Here is a 21,206-nt window from a genome sequence, read left to right on the forward strand (position 1 = left end):
ATAATCGGTTATTGATTGGTTTGCGCAAAATTGATAGAGTTTACAAAATAGGGGATAGTTTTATGGCATTTTTATTAATAATTTTTTTTTTTACTAGTAATGGCGGCGATCAGTGATTTTTATTGTGACTGCGACATTACGGCGGACACATCGGACATTTTTGACACATTTTTGAGACCATTGTCATTTATACAGCAATCAGTGCTATACAAATGCACTGATTCCTGTGTAAATGACACTGGCAGTGAAGGGGTTAACCAGGGGGTGGCAGTGTAGGGGTTAAGTGTGTCCTAGGGGCATGTTACAAACTGTGGGGAGCGTGGCTGTGTGTTAGTGAACACTGATCTCTGCTCCAGTCATAGGGAGCAGAGATCAGTTTTACTTGTTGCTAGGCAGAAGGGGGAAATGCTGTTTACTACCGCATCTCACCGTTCAGCCGCCCCGTGAGACGATCGCGGGTATCCCCACGGCGATCGAGTCCACGGGACCTGTGACCAGACTCACGGGGGTCCCGACCGCCGCACACGCGATGGCATGGTGGAATTCTTAAAGGGACATATCTGTATGCCCTTATGCCTGTCCGTGCCATTCTGCCGACGTACATCGTCGTGTGCCGGTTGGGAAGTGGTTAAAGAGGACCTGTGCTAAAAGCTTGTTGATGCAGAAACACAGAGGTATCCCAGCCCCTTTCACATGGTATTCCTATGGTACCCATGAGCCCAGTGATATACAAGATATTAATGTATAAACAAAATGGTTTGGTGGTGACCTGAAGTGTCAGCCTCTATGGATACTGTTGTCCCCACAGCTAGATGTACCGCTATCATTTTCACTTCTTAACCATCTAAGGTCGTTTTACACATACTAGCTGCACACGTTGCAATCTCCTTCCCACAGTTCCACTTTGTTTTGCTATAAATCTAAAATGTAACACAAACACACACAACATCCATATAAATAGTCCAATAGTGAAACAAGTCTAGTACAAAGTTTATATACTAAAGGCAAGTGCACTTGGAAGTGCAGTTACTCTAGATTCCGAGGGGAACATGCAAGGAAAATAAAAAACAGCATTTTAGCTTGCATATGATTGGATAATAAAATCAGCAGAGCTTCCACTCATTTCAGATCTTCCCCTCAGATTTACAGCGACTGCACCAAGCACACTTTCAAGTGCAGTTGTAATGCAGAGTGGATGTGCCTTTAGTAAATCAACCTCAATGTATAATTATTAAATGCACGTTAAATTCTGATTGGGACACCATAATATCTTTCATGGGGAACATTATATAGAATTATATGGCCACACCAGATTTACCAACATCAGACATGATGGAATAAATTGACACGGAACTAAATGTAGCATAACTGTTGTGAACTGTACAATCTAATCATACTGGGCACAGCCATGAAATCAAAATACTACAAAATACTGGACCAACATGAGACTCAAGAGAAAAGCCTGACAGTCAGTACAAGTTTCCCTTTAAGCCTAGGTTCACACTCACTGGGGGTTAGAAATCGTGCAAGTTCAGCTGAACTCACAATTTAAAACCGGCAATGCAGTCCGACTTCAGGAGCAATTAGACATCTGTGCGGGTTGGGTCTAAAAAAAAAATAATAATAATAATAATTGATGGGTTTACTTCCTCTTTGATTCCCTGCAAAGGTAAAGCATAATGGACTACTATGCATCACATAGTAGTCCATTATGTGTCACTTACCTGACACAGGAGCCAGCGAAGTCACCGCTGTCCCCTGTAGTCCGGAGCCTCCATCTTCTCGGTGGATCTCGCTGCTCCGGCGCTGTCATTCTTCGGAGCCACAATGACGGCACTCCTGCACATGTGCACGGGAGCCGCCACTCGCGGCATATTGCCGTTAACTGCGGCGCGCTTAGTGCGCCGCTGTCTATGGCGCAAGCGCCGTAGACAGCGGTGCCTGTCTTTTGGCAAATATCTCAAACCGTGTAGGTTTAGGAGATATTTCTTAGACCTACAGGTAAGCCTTAATCTAGGCTTACCTGTAGGTCAAAGTGGCTTGTAAGGGTTTACAACCACTTTAAAATCAAGTTTAAATCAAGCCTTTTTACTAGTGATTTAAATCAAATCCACCCTGCTTGCAATCGATTTAGTTAATTAAATGACCATTAGAAGTTGCATCTGAAAAATATCTTCAATCAATCATAGAAGAGAAAATGTCTGAAAACTAGATACAGTCAACACAAACCCAGCATTCTAATAAAGACCTTGTATGAAGAATAATAATAACAATGTAAATAATTTCTACCAATGAATCAGTATATCCAAATTTATCTAAAACATCTTCACAAATAAATTACAATGAAAAAATGTCATTTTAAAACAAATAAAAGGAGACTAGGTCACACAAAAAGGTATAAAATTTGCGCAATTACGCTGGCTAGACATTTTGTCAAAGGAGCATGCAATCTCAGTTAGGCCCGATTCACACCTATGCATTTTTAGTGCTTTTTGCATTTTGCAGATTTGCAGTCCGTATAACATGGTTTCCTATGGAACATGTTCTGTAGTGCAAATCTGCAAAACTGCAAAAAGCACAAAAAATGCATACGTGTGAATCAGGCCTTAAAGTTTATAGATGGGGTTAATCGTAATAGAAGGTGGTAATTGTGAACTGATTTAAGGCCTGGTTCACACCTATGCATTTTTTGGTGCATTTCCAGTTTTGCAGAAACACACTACAGTCCATTTAACATGCTTTCCTATGGATGTAGGTAACATCTGTGCATTTTATGTAAACAACCAGGGACTTTTTTCTTGTTTTCTGATTCCATAGACTTCAATGTATTGAAAAACGCAAAATGAACGCGAAATATGCAAACTGCAACCTGCATAGGTGTGAACCAGGCCTTATACAACTATTTGCGTTTTTAATGTTTTTTATTTTTCTGAGAAAAGTTCTTGTTGGGCAGATTTAAAAACACAAATCGCTGCTAAATCACAGCAAAAGTACGGTAAAAACACACTACATGCTTTTCTGCAGCTTCTCCATGGAAGTCTATTGAACCAAAAACTACCAAAAAGCACCGTTTTGTGTTTGAAAAAGTCCCTGACCCTTTCCAAAAAATGCAGAGGCACAAAAATGCATTGATGTGAACATGTTCCATAGGAACCCATGTTAAACAAATGCCCTGCATTTCTGCAAAAGGCAAAAAAAACATGAAATTGATTTACACCTATGCATTTTTAGTGCTTTTTGCATTTTGCAGATTTGCACTGCAGTCCATTTAACATGGTTTCCTATGGAACACGTTCTGTAGTGCAAATCTGCAAAATGCAAAAAGCACTAAAAATGCATAGGTGTGAATCCAGCCTAAGTGAGCTTCAACATGCTTTTTTTTTCAGCAATGGAGTCTTGTGTGGTGAGCGTGCATACAGACCATGGCGGTTGAGTGCATTACTTATTGTTTTCTTAGAAACATTTGTATCTGCTAATAACAGGTCTTTCTGAAGCTCTTTACAAGTGGGCCTTGGCTCTTGGACAACTCTTCTGATAATTCTTTTCACTCCTCTGTCAGAAATCTTGCGAGGAGCACCTGGTCGTGACCAGTTTAATAATGAATTATATGGCGAAAATTATGTTCTTTTCACTTCCAGATTATGGCCCCAACAGTGCTACCTGGAACATTTAGAAGTTTAGAAATCCTTCTGTAACCAATGCCACCAGTATGTTTTGCAACAATAAGGTTGCAAAGGTCTTGAGAGCTCTTTGCTTTTACCTATCATAATATGTTTCTTGTGTGACACCTTTTTATAGGCCATCAGACTGAACCAGCTGATATTAATTTGCACTGACAAGTGGCAAGATTGCCTTCTAATTACTGATAGATTTCAGCTGGTGTCTTGGCTTTCCATGCCTTTTTGCACCTCTCTTTCTTCATGTGTTCAATACTATTTCCCTGCGTCATTCCATTTTATTACCCTTCATTGCTGAACCTATTCGTTTTGGTTTCTTTGTATGTATGGATTGCATGGATTGTTACTGACATGTGGTGAAAATTGAATGTCAATAGCACCTGTAGAAATATATTTACCTAGAAAAAGGGTGACGTGTTCAATACTTATTTTATCCGCTGTGTGTATGTATATATATATATATATATATATATATATATATATATATATATATATATATATATATATATATATATATATATATATACACACACATACATACACACATACATACACACACACACTATATAGCTTTTTTTTATTCCAAGGATGATCTAATGGTGCAGAGGGGTTTCTGCAAATGGCAGCTCCAGACTGAAAGTGAGTATTGCAGCAAGCGCTTTGCATCTTAAGCTTTTGTAAACTGTAGTTGTTCTTGGACAAATATAGATATTTAAAAACATTTGATGTAGCATATGTAATAAAAGTCTGTCCTATAACCATCTTGTAAGGTTATAAAATAAATATAACAATCTCAGTAGAGATTAAGCTTGGTAAATCAGTATGCTCAAAAAGCTGCTCCTTCTGTTACTTGCAGTTCCCAACAGATGCAAAACCACCCGTTTGCCACCTCTTGCCATCTCAAACCAGCTTGTTTATTTTCTTGTTTTCCTAGCACATGTGAAGCACAAATAGCTTCCTGTGAGGTTCTGCATGTGCCATCCAGCCTAGTGAAGGTGAGATAAAGATCATTTGCATGTAACCCTGACAGGATAATTGGGCTGCTCTACAACACTACATCTATTCCCAACAAAATGGAATTTTAAAATGTTTTCAATGATGTGTTTGTGAAGCGCCAGATCAGCGGATTTTTTTTATTTCTTTCTCTTTATCCTTTTTTTTTCCCCCTAACCTTCAGCTTGTAATAGAATAAAAGTGCGTGCTTGACTGATTTCATAAGCCAAGGTGAACGGCTCTAAGGGAAAAAGGTTACTGTGCCTGTGACTAAAGATTACTCTGTCAAATTAATGTTATTATACTGCTGCAGTCTCTCGCTTTTACCATTTAGTGTAGTTTTAGGTCACCCTCTGTCTTAGTTACTATGAACCTGAAAATTATGACAGTTTTACGGGGAACATAGTGACTAAGTAATTTTCACTCTTGTCTCGCAGCTCTAAGGTCTTGGGTTCAAATCCCACCTGGAACTCAATTTATGCGTTTACATACTGGTGAGTTTTTTTAGTTTCCACTCAAATTGTTTCTAGCATGTGTACATAAATCTGTGGTAAGAGTATTAGACTGTAGGGTGCTTTTTGGGAAGAAGTAAATTTTAAATGTCCATACCAGCCTTTCTCAACCTTTTAAGAGAAGAACCCTTGAAATAGTTCTCTGGTCTTGAGGAACCCATGCTAAAAATTAGAAATCTACAACTCATGATACATTAGAAAAGAGGAATGGTCCTTACACTTGTGGTCATTGGGAAGAATTGCCTCCTTAAAGATAGCTAAAAAGATCAATGGTGTCAGTGGGAACATATCTGAGAGGCAGAAATTGCCCAATGCTAAAGGAACCCCCAGCAACCTCTAGAGCAGTGATTCTCAACTAGGGTTCCTCCAGAGGTTGCTAGGGGTTCCTTCAGCATTGGGCAATTTCTGCCTCTCAGATACAGTGCCTTGCGAAAGTATTCGGCCCCCTTGAACTTTTCAACCTTTTGCCACATTTCAGGCTTCAAACATAAAGATATAACATTTTTATTTTTTGTGAAGAATCACCAACAAGTGGGACACAATTGTGAAGTGGAACGAAATCTATTGGATTTTTTAAACTTTTTTAACTAATAAAAAAATGAAAAGTGGGGCGTGCAAAATTATTCGACTCCTTGCGTTAATACTTTGTAGAGCCACCTTTTGCTGCGATTACAGCTGCAAGTCGCTTGGGGTATGTCTCTATCAGTTTTGCACATCGAGAGACTGAAATTCTTGCCCATTCTTCCTTGCAAAACAGCTCTAGCTCAGTGAGGGTTGGATGGAGAGCGTTTGTGAACAGCAGTTTTCAGCTCTTTCCACAGATTCTCGATTGGATTCAGGTCTGGACTTTGACTTGGCCATTCTAACACCTGGATACGTTTATTTGTGAACCATTCCTTTGTAGATATTGCTGTATGTTTGGGATCATTGTCTTGTTGGAAGATAAATCTCCGTCCCAGTTTCAGGTCTTTTGCAGACTCCAACAGGTTTTCATCCAGAATGGTCCTGTATTTGGCTGCATCCTTCTTCCCCTCAATTTTAACCATCTTCCCTGTCCCTGCTGAAGAAAAGCAGGCCCAAACTATGATGCTGCCACCACCATGTTTGACAGTGGGGATGGTGTGTTGAGGGTGATGAGCTGTGTTGCTTTTACGCCAAACATATCGTTTTGCATTGTGGGCAAAAAGTTTGATTTTGGTTTCATCTGACCAGAGTACCTTCTTCCACATGTTTGGTGTGTCTCCCAGGTGGCTTGTGGCAAACTTTAGACGAGACTTTTTATGGATATCTTTGCGAAATGGCTTTCTTCTTGCCACTCTTCCATAAAGGCCAGATTTGTGCAGTTTACGACTGATTGTTGTCCTATGGACAGACTCTCCCACCTCAGCTGTAGTTCTCTGCAGTTCATCCAGAGTGATCATGGGCCTCTTGGCTGCATCTCTGATCAGTCTTCTCCTTGTCTGAGCTGAAAGTTTAGAGGGACGGCCAGTTCTTGGTAGATTTGCAGTGGTCTGATACTCCTTCCATTTCAAAATGATCACTTGCACAGTGCTCCTTGGGATGTATAAAGCTTGGGAAATCTTTTTGTATCCAAATCCGGCTTTAAACTTCTCCACAACAGTATTACGGACCTGCCTGGTGTGTTCCTTGGTCTTCATGATGCTCTCTGCGCTTTCAACAGAACCCTGAGACTATCACAGAGCAGGTTCATTTATACAGAGACTTGATTACACACAGGTGGATTCTATTTATCACCATCAGTCATTTAAGACAACATTGGATCATTCAGAGATCCTCGCTGAACTTGTGGAGTAAGTTTGCACTGAAAGTAAAGGGGCCGAATAATTTTGCACGCACCACTTTTCAGTTTTTTATTTGCTAAAAAAAAAAGTTTAAAATATCCAATAGATTTCCTTCCACTTCACAATTGTGCCCCACTTGTTGATGATTCTTCACAAAAAATAAAAATTTTATATCTTTATGTTTGAAGCCTGAAATGTGGCAAAAGGTTGAAAAGTTCAAGGGGGCCGAATACTTTCGCAAGGCACTGTAAGTTCCCACTGTTCCCCAGATTCCATTGATCTTTTTAGCTATCTGGAAGGAGGTCATTCTTTCCAATGACCACAAGTATAAGGACCATTCTTCCGACTGACCATCACACTAATGTATCATAAATTGCAGATCTCACATTTTTTGCAGGGGTTCCCCGAGACCAGAGAAGCATTTCAAGGGTTCCTCTGTGTTGAAAAGGTTGAGAAAGGCTTCTCTAGAGGAACCCTGGTTGAGAATCACTGGTCCACACACTATATTAATGAGCACTGATTTGCTTTGTGTGTTAAATCTAGCACATTTTAAGTAAAAAAGAAAATAGTAACTGCTTGGATCCTTCTTGACAGGTATGCAAGCACATGATATACAGTATATACAAACATGTACTTAAAGCGGATCTTTAGTAAATGATAACCTAACGCTATGTAAGGGGTCTATCTTACTTGCTAGCTGCCTAAGTATTGCACTTGTCTGATTTTGGATGCTAAACAGGGTCGCGTTACGTCTGATCTGGTCAGTACTCGGATGGGAGACCACCTTACCATACTAGCTAGCTGAATAAGTATATATTCTCCTTTTCCCTAGCGCTGAGTGTTTCTTTTGAGAAATCAATAGTACCAATTGTTTATAGGATTACATGAAATGCCTTGTGTCAACTTAAGTTAAAAGCATTAAAATGCGTGAAGCTGAAAAGCTCAAAATATATTTTTACATGCACACTCCACTTCTCTGCTGATTTGGCAGGATGGTTGCAATTGTTGGACATGAAATTGGATGAGCTTGTAAGAAACTGGCCTGGGTTACATGAAGTTCTAGCAAATTAGATTAAGGTGGATGTTTGGGTAGAACATGGGTATGGACTAACCAATAGTCTATTGGGGTGTTTTTTGTAATTTTTCACACCCATGTTAAAATTGTTTTTTTTTTGCTAGAAAACTACTTTCAACACATCAATTATATATTTTCTAAAACCAGAAATGCTAGCAGTTGCATTTTTTTCATGTTTAACAATATTTGTGCAAGTGTTTATTAAACTCATATTTTCAGGGGAAAAAAAAAGAATCTTTGTACACACAAACACAAAAAATTAAATACCCAATTGTGGTAAAATATAAAAGGATGGGGTTATGTTGAGTAAATATATACTGAGCATATCAATTATTTTTTTATTAAAATGTATTATTTTTAAGACTTTAACTTTATAATGATCACAATGGGACTAACACGCCTCCTATGTGATAGCATGGGCAAGTGACAGGTCCTTCTTTGGAGACCTCAGCAGTCTAATAACCCTATTACTGCCACCACCATAAGACCTATGGTGGTGGCAGTGGGGGGGGGGGGGTTGAGGGTTTCCTATACTTCACAAGCTTACTGTCAGCTTTCTAATAAAAGTGATCCAGCGGTTGTACAGTTACCCAATTCTTTTCTATGACCCCTGGTCTGGTGTGCCCCTCCCAACATACCCCCAATGCTTCCTGGACTCCGCCATCCCACCTGTTGGACTGGGCATCACTGCGTGGAGGGGAGAGAGAACCACAACAAATCATGAGTCAGCAACTAGGCCTATGTAGAATGGAGTTTCAAATCCAATCCAAGATAGGAAGCTTTGGTTTCTTGTCTGAATACATAGTACACTGCGTGTGGGCTTTTTGGAAAAGCAGTAGGTCACCTTTAAAATAACATCCTGGGTCTTTCAGAAATACTGTGCATTTAGTTATTTCACACTTTGAATCACTCCTGTTGGCAAGAAGGACGCACCGTATTTAGGAGCCAAAGAATCAGTTTGTTCGAATAGATCTATGCAGTGGACTGGTCAGAAGTACAGTTTGAAAGGAAAGCAGAACAAAGGGATTTGCCTTCTTAAGTGGATGACTGCTTCTGCATACATAAGACTTATCAAGTTCTGCAAAGCCACTAATTCTTCAAAAAGATGCTTCTGGACTCCAGCGGAGGTGTTTGATGGCCAGACACAATTAACTAAACAGAAAGATTTTCAATGTCACGTCCTTACCATTAAAATTACTTTTTGTATTAGATGAATAATTATTATAGCACATTTAGTCCTGGCCACTCCTGGCAATTCCTCCAGTACATTTAAAAAGTCCTCACATACAAAGAGAAAATGTTTTGATGGAGATGGGGGCTACTACTAAAATATACACATAAATTATTAATCCTGCAAATTCCGCCAGCTCAGTCTTTTCTTATCCCCGACTAGTACAAAGAAATGCTATTGTACAGGAAATATGAATAATGTAAGTGGATGATGGGAGGTTACAGAGAACAGCACAGGGAAATTACATACATTCACTTATTCTGTGCTGTACACAGCAGTAAGGCTGGCTTACCCCACAGCATATGGCTGAAGGCTTTTAAAGAGACTCTGGGCCACTGGATAATCCTTTAAGCTGAACTCCAGCCTTACCTTCACTCTTGCACCAATGTCCCTCTCCTGTACTTGGATTTCACTGCACACCAGTTTGCATTAGAAGCTCCAGCAAGTGAAACCACCTAATTTCCACACTGGAGGAGATCCAGCAACACCTTGCTCTTCCATTCCCACCGTTACTGTCCCCGACCCACTTCTTTTTTTCAATTTTTGGCTCTCTCTCGGTCATGGAGGCTCAGCATCAAATATGGGTGTTCCCTAGTGTGAATGTATGTAAATTCAGCCCACTTATCCAGATTCACCCCCATCCATAAATTAATTTCATATCTGCATAACTCCTCCAAAGGGCTCTTCGGAGGATTACTGAAGCAGGTTGTTATGCACTGCATAGAGAAGCACAGAGATCTATTAATGACGTCACCAAGTCTAAATAAGGTAAGTAATGAAGACAGAAAGGTTTGACGTTTAAACATGTAATTAGAATACTGATGAGGGGAGAGAGGAGGAACAAGAGAAGCTAAAATATAAGCAGATTACCCATTTGCTTTAAAGCTTAGTTATTTTTTTATTTTTTTATTTTTTTGCTAAAGCTGCAGTCACATAGCATACCTGAATGTGGCATGTCCTACATCCTGTAGGTTGATGGTTCTTGTAAAAAATCTTCTCTCCAGTGATGCCTAGGCCTCTGCAAGGCACTGAACTGCACTGTAGGGGTTATTATTAGCTTTGGGTCTAACACTGAAATGCACTGAAGAAGGCCCTGATGGGCACCTGCTGCTCCCTCCCCCCTCCTCCATTGACAAAAATCCTTGCATTGTTTTCATAGAACGCAGTGCCTTTTATAAATGGGGAAGAGGATACAGTCTTTCGTCTGTCTCTCCCCCATTCACAGAATTGTTTGTATTCTGGGAAAGCAATGCAAGGTTTTTTGTTTTGTCAAGGGGCAGGGGAAAGGATTTTGACTGCACTTTTTAATAATTGTAATATAACTGACCTGGTCAGGCACCCCCCTCTTCCTTGGAAGACAAGCGAGAATACCTGTGCCTACAGGTTTGTCACCTTTGCTAGCATAGTGCACTGGAGTGAAAGAAAAAAATAACTGGGATGTGTTGAGGCGGAGAACTGGCCAGACACAGGAACATATTTATTGGAATCATAATAGTTAGTCTTGTTGGCAGAACAAAAGGGCTATAATTACAGAAAAATTATAAGGGAATAATATGGCCATTTCACACAAACAGAGCACTGGGAAGCTTCTCTTCCCAACCAATTTTGTCTTTTATGAAGACAACCAGATCTCAGAGGCTACCATTTGACACAAGAATGATTTACTGGTCCAACCTTCTTTAACCACCTCAGTACAGTGCAGTTACACCCCCTTCCTGACCAGACCAATTTTCAGCTTTCAGCGCTCTCACACTTTGAATGACAATTACTCAGTCATCCAACACAGTATCCATATGAAACTTGCGTCCTTTTTTCCACACAAATAGAGCTTTCTTTTAGTGGTATTTAATCACTAGTGGGTTTTTTATTTTTTGTGCTATAAATAAAATAAAACGTAAATTTTGTGAAAAAAATGCCTTTTTCTTCGTTTCTGTCATAAATTTTTGCGAATTAGTAATTTTTCTTCATAAATTTTGGCCAAAATTTATACTGCTACATATCTTTGGTAAAAATAACCCACATTAGTATATATTATTTGGTCTTTGTGAAAGTTATAGAGTCTACAATCTATGGTGCCAATCACTGAAAATTCATCACTTCTGATCAGGCCTTCAGTACATCAGGTGAACCTCATTTCTTGAGACACTAACTAGTCAGGAAAGTACAAATACCCCCCAAATGACCCCTTTTTACAAAGTAGACATCCCAAGGTATTAAGTAAGTAGCATGGTGAGTTTTTTTAAGTTGTCATTTTTTCCCACAATTCTTTGCAAAATGAAGATTTTTTATTTTTTTTTATTTTTTTTTACTAAATTGTCATATTATCAGGTTATTTCTCACACACAGCATATGTATACAACAAATTACCCCCCAAAATACATTCTGCTACTCTTCCCGAGTACGGCGATACCACATGTGTGAGACTTTTACACAGCCTGGCCACATACAGAGCACCAACATCGATGTAGTACCTTCAGACGTTCTACGAGCAAAAATGATGCATCTCATTTCTCAACCACCTATTACACTTTTGAAGGCCCTGGAGTACCAGGACAATGGAATTTCCCATAAAATCACCCCATTTTGGAAAGCTAACACCCCAACGTATAATCTGTGAGGCATAATGAGTCTTTTGAATGGTTAATTTTTTTCCAGAAGTTTTTGGAATATGTGGAAAAAAATTAAAACGCATTTTTTTTTACACAAAATTGTCAATTTATAAGATATTTCTAACACATAGCATGTATATAGCAAAAATTACACCCCAAAATACATTCTGCTACTCTTCCCGAGTACGGCGATACCACGTGTGTGAGACTTTTACACAGCCTGGCCACATACAGAGCACCAACATTGATGTAGTACCTTCAGACGTTCTACGAGCAAAAATTACGCATCTCATTTCTCAACCACCTATTACACTTTTGAAGGCCCTGGAGTACCAGCACAATGGAATTTCCCATAAAATTACCCCATTTTGGAAAGCAAACACCCCAACGTATAATCTGTGAGGCATAATGAGTCTTTTGAACGGTTCATTTTTTTCCAGAAGTTTTTGGAATATGTGGAAAAAAATTAAAACGCATTTTTTTTTTACACAAAATTGTCAATTTATAAGATATTTCTAACACATAACATGTATATTGCAAAAATTACACCCCAAAATACATTCTGCTACTCCTCCCGAGTATGGCGATACCACATGTGTAGGACTTTTACACAGCCTGGCCACATAGATGGGCCAAACATTGAAGTAGTACGTTCAGGCGTTCTAGGAGCATAAATGACACATCTTATTTCATTCCTACCCATCACACTTTTGAAGGTCCTGGACCACCAGGACAGTCAAATTACCCACAAAATGACCCCATTTTGGAAAGTAAACACCCCAACGTATATTCTATGAGACATGGGCTGCAAATAGGTACTCGGGTACTCTGATGGGCTGGAGATAGGTACTCGGGTACTCAGGTGGACTGTGACAGGTACTCGGGTACTCAGATGGACTGGAACAGGTACTCGGGTACTCTGATTGCCTGGTGACAGGTACTCGGGTACTCTGATGGCCTGGTGACAGGTACTCAGGTACTCTGATGGCCTGGTGACAGGTACTCTGATGGTTTGGTGACTGGTATTTGGGTACTCTGAAGGGCGGTGACAGGTACTCGGTACTCTAATGGACTGTGACAGGTACTCGGTACTCTAATGGACTGTGACAAGTACTCGGTACTCTAATGGACTGTGACAGGTACTTGGGTACCCTGATGGGCCGTGACAGGTACTCGGGTATCCTGATGGGCCGTGACAGGTACTCGGGTACCCTGATGGGCCGTGACAGGTACTCGGGTACCCTGATGGGCCGTGACAGGTACTCGGGTACCCTGATGGGCCGTGACAGGTACTCGGGTACCCTGATGGGCCGTGACAAGTACTCGGGTACTCTGATGTGCCGTGACAGGTACTCGGGTACTCTGATGGGCCGGGACAGGTACTCGGGTACTCTGATGAACTGGGACAGGTACTCGGGTACTCTGATGGGCTGGGACAGGTACTCGGGTACTCTGATGGGCTGGGACAGGTACTCGGGTACTCTGATGGGCTGGGACAGGTACTCGGGTACTCTGATGGGCTGGGACAGGTACTCGGGTACTCTGATGGGCTGGGACAGGTACTCGGGTACTCTGATGGGCTGGGACAGGTACTCTGATGGGCTGGGACAGGTACTCTGATGGGCTGGGACAGGTACTCTGATGGGCTGGGACAGGTACTCAGGTACTCTGATGGGCTGGGACAGGTACTCGGGTACTCTGATGGGCTGGGACAGGTACTCGGGTACTCTGATGGGCTGGGACAGGTACTCGGATACTCTGATGGGCTGGGACAGGTACTCAAATACTCTGATGGACTGTGACAGGTACTCTGATGGACTGTGATTGACAGGTACTATGAGGGGTGGTGACAGGTCCTCTTTATTGGGGGGGGGGGGCAATCAGTATGTTTGGTGTACACTGTATGCGGTAACGAGATGTTACCGCAATCTCCTCCTCACACACGATCGGTGTGTGAGGAGGAGAACCCGGTAACATCCCGTTACCGCGGTTTGTTTACATTTTAGTGATCGGCTGTGAAAGGATCACAGCCGATCACGTGGGTAAACAGCCAGCCAATGGCTGTTTACCAGTGTCGGTGACGAGCAGTGTTCCCGGGGAACACGCCGCCACCGACGTGCACGCGCAGCGCGCTCGCGCGCATGCGCCGTGCACGTAGGGGGTGTGACCATCTGTGATCGGCCGTGACTTCATCACGGCCGATCACGTGGTAAACAGCCATAACGAATGGCTGTTCACCCCCTTCGGTGGCGAGCGGTGTCTCCGTGACACGCCGCCACCGAAGAAACAGGGATGCGCGCGCACGATCGCGCGCATCCCTGTTTAAACGGGAGGCCGTCATATGACGGCCTCCCGCCACAATAGCTGCGCCGCCTGGCCGTCATTTGACGGCCGGCGGTCAGCAACTAGTTAAAGCATAAATCCACCCAAAAGTAGTACTTTGGTTACAACTGGAGTCTACTTAACAGAATCACCCACTGACTTTTCAAACCTTAGGTTTTTTTTTTTTAGGATACAGCGAATGGAACATGTTTATTAAATGCTTCTTAAAATGATCCAGAAACAATAAATGATACTGTAACATGCTTTACAAGCTAATACACATCCAATAGACAAAACAGACTGTAAAAAAAAAAAAAATGAGAAAATGGATACAGAGGTAAAAAAACTAACAAACAAAAAAAACACTAGTCTGTCATTAGTGCATGTATGCGTAAATAAGAGAGACCTGGGGCCTATAGAGGTTGCACAGGAAGTCTAACTCCTCCAGGATGCACATCAATATGTGTCCTTGCCAGAAGGTTTGCTGTGTCTCACCACACAGTCTCAAGAGCATAGAGGTGATTCCAGGAGATAGGCAGTTATTCTAGGAGAGCTGGACAGGACTATATAAGGTCCTTAACCCATCAGCAGGACCAGTATCTGCTCCTTTGTGCAAGGAGGAACAGGATAAGCACTGCTAGAGCCCTACAAAATGACCTCCAGCAGGCAACTGGTGTGAATATCTCTGACCAAACAGACTTCATGAGGGTGGCCTGATGTCCTCTAGTGGGCCCTGTGCTCACTGCTCAGCATAGTGGAGCTCGATTGGCATTTGCCATTGAATACCAGAATTGGCAGCTCCGCCACTAGCGCCCTGTGCTTTTCACAGATGAGAGCAGGTTCACCCTGAGCAAATGTGACACATGAAAGGATCAGTGAAGCTGTGGCGAACGTTATGCTGTCTGTAACATTGTTCAGCATGACCGGTTTGGTGGTGGGTCAGTGATGGTCTGGGCATATCCATGGAGGGACACAGACCTCTAAAGGCTAGACAATGGCACCCTGACTGCCATTAGGTATCGGGATGAAATCCTTGGCCCCATTGTCAGACCCTACATTGGTGCAGTCCTGGGTTCCTTCTGGTGCACGAAAATGCCCAGCCTCATGTGGCGAGAGTATGCAGCCAGTTCTTGGAGGATGAAGGAACTGAAACCACTGAATGACCCACATGCTCGCCTGACCCAAGTCCAATAGAACACCTTTGAGACATTATGTTTTGGTCCATGCAAGGCCACCAGGTTGCACCTCAGTCTGTTCAGAAGCTCAGTGATACCCTGGTCCAGATCTGGGAGGAAATACCCCAGGACACCATCTGTCGGCTCATTAGAAGCATGCCCCAGTGCTGTTAAACTACAAACTACTGAGTACCATTTTGAGTTGCTGCAATGAAATTTTAACAAAATGGACTAGCCTGCTGCGTAATTTCTTCATTTTTATTTTTGGGGGGGCCTTGAATTCAGCACTCTGTAGGTTCATAATTTCCATCAAACGATGTGACATCCTCTCTTTCCTAAAACATTACCCAGTCCATAGCAGTATAGATATTTTTCCCATTAAGACCTGATGTGTTTTCAGTGGTCCTTTCATTTATATATATATATATATATATATATATATATATATATATATATATATATATATATATATATACATACATACATACATACATACATACACACACATACTCACATTGCACCAACTCAATGCATTTAGGCATCTAGATGTGCTGAAGATGACTTGCTGAGGTTCCAACCAAGAATCAGAAGGGGGAAGAAAGGGGCTTGAAGTGACGTTGTATTTCAAAAACTGCTGATCTACTGGGATTTTCAGGCACAACTTTCTCTAGGGTTTACAGAGAACGATCCGAAAAAGAAATTATCCAGTGAGCAGCAGTTGTATGGACGAAAATGCCCTGATGATGACAGAGGTCAGAGGAGAATGGGCAAGATGATAGAAAGGCAAAAGTAACTAAATTAACCACTTGTTACAGCTAAGGTATGCAGAATAGGTTCTATAAATGCACAACAGCAGCAGAAGACATCGGGTGCACTCCTGTCATCTAAGAACAGGAAACAGAGGCTACACATTTGCACAGGTTAACCAAAATTGGACAATAGAAGAGTTGAAAAACGTTGCCTGGTCTGATGAGTCTCGAATTCAGCTGTGACATTCAGATGGTAGGGTCAGATTTTGGTGTAAACAACATGAAAGCACAGATCCATCCTGCCTTGTATCAATGGTTCAGGCTGGTGGTGGGGGTGTAATGGTGTGGGGGATATTTTCATAGCAAACTTTGCACCCTTTAGAACCAATTGAACATTTTTTTAAAAGCCACGGCCTACCTGAGTATTGTTGCTGACCATGTCCATCCCTTTATGACTACAGTGTACCAATCTTCTGATGGCTACTTCCAGCAGGATAATGCACCATTTCACAAATCTCAAATCATCTCAAACTGATTTCTTGAACATGACAAGGAGGTCACTGTACACCAATGGCCTCCATGGTCACCAGATCTCAATCCAATAGAGAACCTTTGGGATGTGGTGGAAGGGGAGATTCGCATCATGGATGTGCAGCCGAGAAATCTAAAGCAACTGGGTGATGCTTTCATGTCAATATGGAGCAATATGGAGCAAAATCTCAGAGGAATGTTGAATCTATGCCACAAATAATTAAGGCAGTTCTGAAGGCAAAAGGGGTCCAACCCAGTACTAGCAATGTGTACCTAATAAAGTGGTCCGTGAGTGTATATATAATAAAGAGTCTGGCTATGTGTCATGAGAATATTTTAAAGCTTCCTTATCTTGGTAACTGCAGCAAAGAAGAAATAATGGCAAAAGATTAAGATTGTCCATTTTGCCTATGAAGTAGGAACATTACAAGCTATTTGATGGCTATTTGATGGTTGAATACCAAATATTTCTCATAGCAATCACACCCATAGAAAGGTTTTGAGGCTAGGGAATGTTATTCGTTATGTACCTATGAAGAAAATTGCCCCTTTTATTTTCACAAACACGAACAGGTTATCACATAACCAAATTATCACTATAACACCGGCAGGCAGCACCAATACAAAGAAATCACAGAATAACCACCATGTAAGAAACGTGCTCTAAAGAAAACATTGCTTGTTGCCTACAACAAACAATTAACCTCCCTAATTTTTTTTAAAGCCTAGACTGTAAAGGTTATAGCTGTCAACTGATTGGATGCAATGCGAAAAAGAAAATCCAATAAATTCATAAATCAAGCACATGCGATTTGAGGTCCAGAGCTGCCTCCTGCTGGAACCAAAAAATAAGGTAGCTACTGACTTTTAATATTAGGATGCTTATCTGTCCACGAATGCAGTGGCATCTTTACCGGAGCTGATTTTTCAGTTGGCTCTCGGGTGCTGCCTCCTCCATCTCGAGTAGGGGAAACAAGGAGGCTTCACAGCCGACTCCCTACTGCGCATGCGCAATGGGCCGGCAGCGGGGGAAGTAGGAGGGGGGGCCGAACTTCTAGATGAGTTTGCCACGGTGAAGTCATCCAGGAGTGAGAGAGAGTACCTGTCAAAACCAGGTCCCCCCCAAAAAGGTGCCAAATGTGGCAGTAAGACTTTACTGCATATTATGAGTTACCATGTTTGCCACTACATAATGGATTCGCTATAGGGTCATATAGAAATACAGTATCACTCCTGCATCATGTAACTGAGACAAAGCTGAGGAAAGGGCTGAGACAGGTGAGGATCCAAGGCCTCTGTAAGCTGCAGAGGCCCAGTGAGAAATCAAACTCTTTTCAAATTTATCTTTCAAAGTTAAATCACAGGACAAACAAAAACTTTCTCCCTACTTTCTGTCTAGGTGACAGTTGTCAGACAGTATTGGAAGCAGGGGCGTTGCTAGGTCTACAAATGATCTAGGGCTATAGCCCATAACAGCATAGTAAAGAAAGTCATACGCTTGGGCGGGCATACACATGTATATCCAGTAATATATGTGTGTGTATATATCCCCAGAGAGCACCCACTTACATCACGGTCCCCAGAGAGCCCCACCTTACATCAGGGTCCTCAAAGAGCCTCCCCCTTGCATTAGGGTTCCCAGAGAGCCCCCCTTACATTAGGGTCCCCAGAGAGCCTCCCCCTTAAAATCAGGTACCCCAGAGAGCATCCCCTCCCCTTGGGGTCTCCTGCAAAGACTCGGGGCTATAGCCCCAAAAGCCACCCCCTAGCGACGCCACTGATTGGAAGTGAGGGGAAATCTCCTTAACAAGGAACTGCAGTCTGCTAACATAATTCGTAATAAAAACACCTTTGCCATTCTGAAGCTTCCCTCCAACCACTTTGCATATTATTTTATATATACTGTGATTATGTACTTCCCAAATATGCTACAGAAATCTCCCTTCACCAGTCTGGCTGCAGCCATTTTAACTGTGGGCAGCTGAAGCTGCTGAATGTTCACTTCCTGTATTTACACAAACAGAGGCACACCTCCAGCTCTTCAGGTGTCATTGGCCCTCTTATGACTCCCCCCTCCCCTCCTGGCAAACTCTCACAAGAGTGAGAGAGAGAGAGAGAGCTGTGCATGTCATAAGCCTAGGCTTTTTACCAGACATGAAACAGGAAGTGGGCTGTATAAGGTATTTACTGGCAGAAAAGTTAAAACAACAAGGGCAGAAGATTTAATAGATGGAAAAGATGAAAAAACGACTGAAGGTCTGCTTTAAAAGGAGATAAAAAAACCAAAAAAAAACAAACATACGACTAGAATAGGGCTGCAAATTTTTTATACAATATATATGTAAAGCGCTGCATAAATTGTCGGCACTATATACAGCAAGTACCTGCAATCATTTGAAATTGAAGCTCAACTCAAAAGAATCAAATAATATGTAAAGCTCTGTGGTGGTTATGACTAAGGCCTTATAGGCTGAAACGCGTCAACCTTTCTTATTTGCGTTTGGTCACTGTGGCTTGTTAATAACTACTACATTTTTTAAGAGCAATCACCGGAGTGCGGATGATCTTTTCCTCATTTCCCTACTCAGCCAATGTGGATCGAGCACCTGGTAGTATGGGTAGTAGCACTGACTTTTTTGTTTATATCATATGAAGCTCTGGTTCCTTTGTTTACAATCCAGACAACTAAGGATTCATAAAATGTGCGTGCATTCCTGTCCATACCTGCAGAATAAGGTTCCTGCTTCTCGATGTAGATAAACTCTTTTCTCTCGTATTTGGCCCGGATCCACTGCTCCCGGAGCACTCTGCAATTGAGCACAGAAGACACATAATTCACAGTGAAGGTCCATGCATTAGACATATCATCAATGCTGTTCTATCTGCACACAGGCTTTTCTACAACAGCTATGGATCATTGGGTTTGTGAAAATACAATAAGATCCTGTATTGCACCACATCTATGAACAGGAAGTCTCTGCTACATAGGAAAGGTTGTTATGGGTCATGCTGTGAAGAAAATCCGGCTCACTCCTGGGGATTGTAAAAGGCAAGCGCTATTAAAATGACTATTATTATTACAGTATACAGGATTTTTTATAGCGCCATCCGTTTGCGCAGAGCTTTACAATATGGGGGCAGATAGTACAGTCAGAATACAATTCACAGGAGGAATCAGAGAGCCCTGCTCGTTAAGAGCTTATCATACATCAAACAACATTTTGGAAGGAATTTATGTCATAATGACATTCGTTATGTATTAAGTAAATGTATACAGGTGCATCTCATAAAATTAGAATATCATCAAAAAGTAAATTTATTTCAGTGATTCATTCAAAAAGTGAAACTCATTTTTTATATAGATGTGTTCCTCACAGAGTGATATATTTCAAGCATTTCTTTCTTTTAGTTTTGATGATTATGGCTTACAGCTAGGGAAAACCCTAAATTCAGTATCTCAGAAAATGTGATTATTACATAAGACCAATAAAAAAAAAAAAAGTATTAATACAAAAATGTTGGCTTACTGAAAAGTATGTCCGTGTATAATATAGTATGTACTCAATACTTGGTTGAGGCTCCTTTTGCTTGAATAACTGCATCAACAATGTGGCATGGAGGCGTTCAGCCTGTGGCACTGCTGAGGTGTAATGGAAGCCCAGGTAGCTTTGATAGCAGCCTTTAGCTCGTCTGCATTGTTGAGTCTAGTGTCCCTCATCTTCCTCTTGACAATACCCCACAGATTCTCTATGGGGTTAAGGTCAGGGGAATTTGATGGCCAGTCAAGCACAGTGATACCATGATCATTAAACCAGGTATTGGTCCTTTTTTGCAGTGTGGGCAGGTGCCAAGTCCTCCTGGAAAATGAAATCAGCATCTCTGTAAAGCTGGTCAGCAGAGGGAAGCATGAAGTGCTCTAGAATTTCCTGGCAGAAGGCTGCGCTGACTTTGGACTTGATAAAACAGTGATTGCCACCAGCAGGTGACATGGCTCCCTAAACCATCACGGACTGTGGAAAATGTTGCATTCCATTTGGAAATCAAGGACTTGGCACTTGCCCACACTGCCAAAAGTACCAATACCTGGTTTAGTGATCATGGTATCACTGTGCTTGATTGGCCAGCAAACTCGCCTTACCTAAACTCCATAGAGAATCTGTGGGGTATTGTCAAGAGGAAGATGAAAGACACTAGACCCAACAATGCAGACAAGCTGAAGGCCGCCATCAAAAGAAATCTGGGCTTCCATAACACCTCAGCAGTGTCACAGACTGATTGCCTCCATGCCACACCGCATTGATGCAGTAATTCATGCAAAAGGAGCCCCGACCAAGTATTGGTATAGTGCATAGTATACTGTACACGGACATTGTTAAATATATGAATATTCTCTCGATATTCTGTAAACTTATATTGATATGAAAACTCCCGAAATAGAGAGTCCATTCAGTTCTTGTGTAAAAACTCAGAAATGGATTTAATAATAAAATAGCATAAGATTACAAGAACAAGAATAAAATACAAAATGTA

The 21,206-nt window shown here is 41.6% G+C and overlaps 1 protein-coding gene across 1 annotated transcript in view; it reads right to left on the reverse strand.

Annotated features, from left to right (window-relative positions):
• ADAP1 (ArfGAP with dual PH domains 1) overlaps positions 1-21,206 on the reverse strand; it is a 350,022-nt gene that overhangs the window by 169,500 nt on the left and 159,316 nt on the right. The window contains exon 4 of the mRNA XM_077449066.1: positions 19,401-19,483. Within this exon, the coding sequence (XP_077305192.1) occupies positions 19,401-19,483 (83 nt within the window). The remainder of the gene's footprint in view (positions 1-19,400; positions 19,484-21,206) is intronic.

The sequence above is a fragment of the Lithobates pipiens genome, unplaced genomic scaffold, assembly GCF_037356315.1.
Source record: "Lithobates pipiens isolate NorthernLeopardFrog02 unplaced genomic scaffold, aLitPip1_a1.2 Scaffold_22, whole genome shotgun sequence".
Lineage (NCBI taxonomy): Eukaryota > Metazoa > Chordata > Amphibia > Anura > Ranidae > Lithobates > Lithobates pipiens.